Source organism: Dromaius novaehollandiae, chromosome 10, assembly GCF_036370855.1.
Source record: "Dromaius novaehollandiae isolate bDroNov1 chromosome 10, bDroNov1.hap1, whole genome shotgun sequence".
NCBI classification, from domain to species: Eukaryota; Metazoa; Chordata; class Aves; order Casuariiformes; family Dromaiidae; genus Dromaius; species Dromaius novaehollandiae.
In genome coordinates this window covers 23,339,373-23,345,348 of record NC_088107.1, presented here as the reverse complement: position 1 = coordinate 23,345,348, position 5,976 = coordinate 23,339,373, and the positions used below count along the sequence as shown (strand labels likewise).

Here is a 5,976-nt window from a genome sequence, read left to right as displayed (position 1 = left end):
AGGCAGCGCGACCCAGCCCCCTTCTTCCCTAGGTCCGCGTTCCTCGGCGGGGGTTTGAGCTGCTCCCTCCTCCGCCCCGCGGGGCTGCGAGCGGCAGGGCCCGGCACCCGGCTGCGTGACCAGCCCCAGCTCCCGGCCGGCCTGGAGATGCTGCAGAACTTTCTGGGAGATGAGGTCCGACTCGCTGCATCTTTTGGAAAAGCAGCTGGCGAGGAGGAAACCCCTTCCCTCGTTCCCCACAACGCCGACACCTCTGCGGCCGATCCCAGAACAGAAGCCGCACGGTCACTTTGGTGCAGAAGAGGCCATTTCCTCCATGCAATAAAAAAAGCATTAAAAAAGTTTTTTTGGATCATTTCATACAATAAAAGTGGAATATTCACAGCCCCACCTCGAAGGGGTTCGATAAACTCATCGAGAGCGTTTCCCCCACAGCACTGCCACATGGAGTCATGCCGGTCCCTAGAAATCCCCCCTTGCCTGTAGGGACCGGGATTTTGGGAATCCCCCCTTCCCGCAGCAGCCAGGTCCTTGGCCTGGCCCGTCCCCCGTGGTCCCTGCCGCACCGCGTGAGCAAGGACAGCGCTGGCTCGCCAGAAAGATCAGCTTTCAAACTCCACAGGCTGTTCCAATGCTACCTAATCCACAGGAAATTCCCCCCAAAAAACTTGGAATTTTTTGGTGTGAACTTGAGACTATTTTGCTGCAAAGGTGAGATCAGGTGGGCAGGAGACGCCTGGAGGGACAGGTATCCTCGCTGCCGTCCGTCCATCCGCGCCTGGGCCAACGCGTGCTTCACACGAGCGCTCCTGGGCTGCAGACGGTCCATCAGGCAGCGCCTTACGAAACCGCGCGAGGAAATAATCCAGATAAATACACACACGTGACAGCAAGCAAGCAAATGAAGCAGAAAACAATTAATCAACCCTCAAGATTTAGCTTAATTTTTAAGCTAAAACCTTGTGGCAATGTTGGACGAAGTGTCCTGCAGATTTTTTCCTCCCCCCGGAATTGTTCTTAGATGAGAAACACAGCGTTCAGTCCCCAAAGGTGCTTCCAGGACAGGCCAGGAGGAATTAAGGAGAAAAGATGAGATGGAGCAGGTTTCCAGGAGCATCAGACCTGGAACAGAAAAAAGGGTGAGGCTGAAATTCAAGACCACAGGAGCTTTCCCCTCAAAATAGTCCAGTGATCATCATTCCGACCTTAAAAAAATGATCATTATACATACACCGCAGTGGGAACAACGGCCCCGAAATGGCTTCACCGCTACCAAAATATTTCAGCACACTCCATAATGCCCTGCAAAAGGCTTAGATGCCTCCAGTTTGGTATTTTCTGTCCAAAAATGGCTCTGCCAGGAAACTAGCCACAAGTCTTAGATATGCTTCCATCTCAGTCCTAGGGGAGCATCCTGCACCAAACCCTCGTGCCCATCCCTCTGCCGGGGCTGAGCGCTGCCCAGGGTCCTCCCTGCTTTAGGCACCTGCTTTGTGCCTTGCTGCGGCCTCCCAGCCTCTTTCCCAGCGATCGACCACAAGCAAATCCCTGCCTCTCTTACTGTATCCATCCAGCCCATTCCCGTTTGGGAAGAGACTCTCTATACGGAGAAAGAGTTAAGGACGGCAGGAACCCGACTTTGGCTGGAACAGCGAGCTCTGATCATTAATACAAGTTTTCCAGCCTCAAAGCTCGAACTCGCTACGCAGGCAGAGCTCCAGAACTCAAAGAGCACTTTTCATGTCTAAGCAGAGGATAAAACCCGCAGGACTTCAGGCTGCCAAAAGCAGAGCTCTCCCTGGATCCGGGGAGCCGACCTTGCTCCGGCGGGAAGTGCCGTGCTTTGCTCAGGGGAGCAGGTAGGATACATGATGCTGGAGAGAAACCCTGAAACGGAGATGCAGCCCTTTTCACCGCTGCCAGCTTCTGGTGAGACAGTTCAGTACCCGATTCATCCACCTCCTGGAGAGGCTTCTCAGTTGCAGTTTTACTTTTATCTTTATCTCATGCCCTTTCGACGCGACGGAGCCAGCAATTCGAGGCTTGCTCCATGTGTGCCTCCACTGCAGCTGGAAAAAATGCTGTATGAACTAGCTGTACCTGAGATTCAATTATGTGAAAATTACTCTTTGATGATGCCATCATTAGAGGCTTTTTTTAAAATGTATTTGCACAAGGGCAGAAAGGAAATTAAATGGGATAGTTAAGCATACGCAGGCAGAAACGTTTCACGTTTCCACGCGGTAGAGCTTGGCAGGTTTTTAACCAAGCCAGGGAAAACTTTCAGGAGCAACCGTGAATTTGTGAGCTGAAGTCCCTGTCACCCGAGTGTCGCGAGCAGGGGCTGTAACCCAAGGCAGGGCCTGATCCTTCATGCAGCCACTGCTTTGATACCTAGGATCAATCCTGCAGCTTCGCCCCCGATGAGCCGTGTGCATTGCACAGGGCCAGGCGCGGGGCTGGGGGGCTGAAGCAAACCCCCAGCTGCACGAATAAGCATGACGGCTCCCATCTCAGGAGCAGGCTGACAGCCCAAATCGCCAGTTTTGCAGGCGCAGCATCACACCAGTGTGCAGTTCAAGCCCTGGGCTGGGAGAGACCACCTGGCTCGAGCGCCTGAATCAGGTCTCAACCCGAGAACGGAAAAGGAGACGGGGGAATTCAAAGGAATCCCATGGGAAGTGAACCCTCAAGACCAGCCCAACATCGCCAGCAGGGAAGATGGGTTTTGGTCACGTGCAGCTCAGCGCTGGAAGCGCCACACGGTCTCCAGCCATCGGAGGAAGGAACCGCCAGTTCTTCCCGCAGCGTTAAAAGCATTTTCGCTCTCAGACCTCTCAAGGAAACAGTGCAGCCGTCAGCATATCTCAGCACGCTGGAGGCATTAGCGCTCTCTTCCCAACAGACTTGACCGTCACCCTCCTCCCCATTTTACCTGTTCGAGCAGAGCATCATACTGAGGGATCCCAGTACCCTTTTCTTCTGTTTTAAACCCAACTGAGTGCCTGGAATCCCCTGATTCAGGCCCATTTTCGGCTTGTCCAAGCCCTGACCCCTTTGGGGGATGCTCACTATGGTGGGGGGACACAGGGAGGTTAAATGAGCTGGAGAAGGTCATGCCAGGCATTGGCACTTTTCAAGTTAAGTCTCCAACCTGCATTTTTCTTCCACAAATTAGAGGCCAAAACCTGGCAATAGAAGCCAAAAAAGGAGCAGAAGGCTCATGTGGCCCCTCTGGAAGCAGCAGGGAGCTACGAGGCACAGATTGGTTTTTACTGAGTTCATCCAGGGCCCACGTGTCCCTCCAAAGGCGTGTACAGAGGCAGTAATTTGGACACAGGTCCTGGCTCTGTGGACGAGGATTACAGGACATGCAGCTAAGGCCAAACGAGCAGTGCTCGTCCAGTGGTCCAGCTCCCTTGCAGGGCTGTTCCCATGGTCTCCCTGGCTCTCACCTACTGAAAAAATATAGATGTCTCACGCCCCCAGGGCCCCGATGCTGCATTATTGCCCAAGCCGCTCCACCCCGAGGATAACCTTGTTGTCTCAGGTTTACACCAGCGTGAAGAGACTGGAATGCAGCTTCCTACATGGCTGCAGGAGCTGGCGCAGCAAACGCCCATCCGCCAGCCCGGCTCTGGCTCGCGATTCACTGGGAACGTCACTTGAGCTGTAGGAACAAGCTATTCCTAAGAGCGATCAGGGAACGAGATATGACCGAGCTGGCAGAGAGCAGACGGTGCTCTTCCAGGCTCCCTCCGTCTCTCTGCCCACCCTGGACCACCGGCCCCGCTGAGGTCACTCCCGAAGTATCTGGTTCGCACTAACTTTTGTTCTGTCCAGGACTTTTTAAAAACTTGCTTTATAGCAACAGCTTCTACCTTCAGCTTGCCTGCAAAGCTACTGGGAGGTGGAATCAGGGGGGTAAACACCCCCTTTGCCCTTTGGAAGCCAATCTAACAGCAATGCACTGCTCCCCAGGCTCATCCTGCTCCCCTCCATTGGCTCACCTGACCCCACAGTGAGCCTGTGAGGAGCAAAACCAGCTAAAAACTTGCCTTACAGAGGAACCAAGTGGCCATGGGTTTAGCTGCTTGGCCACCTCACTGCAGGGTCCAGCAAGCAGCATGTGGGTGCAGGAGGAGCAGGATGGTCCCACTGGGGTCAGGGAGATGTTATTGCAGCTTCCCCGGCTTGCATCACCCAGGGGTGCTGTGCCTTCAGCATCTCTTGCAGGGCTCTGCAAACAGCAGCCAGCACCCCTTCTCGGCCAGATAAATCTCCCAAGGCCAAAGGATTGAGGCTCCCCAGTGCAGACACGCACCCTGTGCATACGCGTGCATGTGCCATCTCGCTTGGCATCACCTCGGATACCCCTGGAACAGAGCCATCCTTGCACCGCCAGCAGCCAGGCTTTGTTTGCTGGAAGGCAGCCACCGCTTCGCATCTAGTTACCTGGTTTCCCAGCAAACAAACTGGAGTCCGGAGCCTCCCGGTGCTGCCATTGCACGGGAGGCAGGAGAGGCAAGCTCTCGCCGCTGCGGCTCAGCATCTCCCCGCGTCGCCCAGGGATGGTCCTCCAGGAGAAGAGATTTCTTTTCCTTCTGCGCGGCCTTTGAAAGCCGCCTGTGAAGATGTGAATTCGGCACGTACCCGGGGCACCCCCAGGCGCTTCCCGGCTGGAAAGGGAGCAGGGACAGTGCAGCGCTGCTTGGAAACCTGTTCTGGCTGCCAGCGAGGAGGTGGCCAGGAGACCAGGGGGACTCACACCGGGGCAGAGGCCTGCGAGGTCTCCGCTATTTCTTGGGGAGGGCTGTGGTCTCAGCAGCACGGCCGTGCCCATGGCGGCCCCGGCGGGCGAGCTCCGCGTCCCCGTGACCCTGCAGAAGACTCGCCTGAAGGCCGAAGAGAAGATCCTGGATTTCGAGTTTGAGGTGCTCAACGTGCAGTTCAACAGCCGGGGCCGCTACGCCCTGCGGCTGACGGCGGAGAACCCGCTGCTGCAGGGCGCCGGTGCCGGCGTGCGGCTGCGCGTGAACGACGGCGAGGCCGTCTGCAGCGACACGGGCACCACCGACGTCGTCGAGCAGGGCGGCCCCGACGAGATCTGCTCCTTCCGGAGGAGGAAATTCGTCTTCACCCTGCCCAAAGGTAAAGGGTTGAACGCCCGAGCCGTTCAGCGAGTGACCCTCTAGGGTCGCCGCTGGCACCCGCAGCCCTGGGATGGGAGATGCTCCCGCGAGCAGCCCGGCTCCAGGCGCGTCCCCCTGCCCGCAGGCTTCTGCAAGAACGACGGGAACCACGACGCGCGCCTCCGCATCGAGGCCCTGCGCTTCCGCGGGGCGGCAGCTGGGAGCGGCTGGCGGGCGGGCGAAGCCTTCTTCGCCATCTACCCCCGCCCCAACCAGCCGCGGATGAACCTCTTCGCCGGGAGGCACGAGGACCTGTACCGCTACAGCGACGTGGCGCCGCTGCTGCGGGTGGGCAGCGACCGGCTGGCCCGGCACTGCGGCCGGCTGGCCTTCGCCGTCGCCTTCCACGAGCACCGGCCGCCGGCGGCCCCCCCGCCGCCGTCCCCCCGCACCGCCGAGCGGGGCCGTCGAGCCGCGGCGGGTGCAGGGCAGCCTCCCTGCCGGTCACCGGACGCCCCGCCGCCGAGCCGCGCGCCCCACGCGCCCGAGTCCGCTTACCACTCGCTGCCTGCCGAGGGCCGTGCCCGCTCTGCCCAGGTACGCGAGCCCGCGCGGGGCCACCCCACCGGGGACAGCAGCATCAGGGGGAACCCGGGCTCGAGCCAAGCGAAACCCCATTGCTCTGCCAGAGGCAGGATTTGGCCCTGGGGTAGCTAGGTGCTCCCAAGAGGTTGCCGGCTGGAATAAAGGCAGCTTCAGTGTCAGAGGGAAGCAGTTTTTATGTGCTTCAGGTGACAACTTTGAAGAACAGCTCAGCCCTGCCTCAGTTTCCCTTCCCTCATTC

General features: G+C 58.1%; 1 protein-coding gene across 1 annotated transcript in view; it reads left to right on the top strand.

Moving 5' to 3' along the window:
• Positions 1 to 4,838: 4,838 nt before the first annotated feature.
• Positions 4,839 to 5,976, top strand: part of CCDC33 (coiled-coil domain containing 33) — a 49,786-nt gene continuing 48,648 nt past the window's right edge. Inside the window, exons 1-2 of the mRNA XM_064517724.1 lie at positions 4,839 to 5,151; positions 5,278 to 5,729. Of these exons, the coding sequence (XP_064373794.1) occupies positions 4,842 to 5,151; positions 5,278 to 5,729 (762 nt within the window). The 5' untranslated portion in view covers positions 4,839 to 4,841. The remainder of the gene's footprint in view (positions 5,152 to 5,277; positions 5,730 to 5,976) is intronic.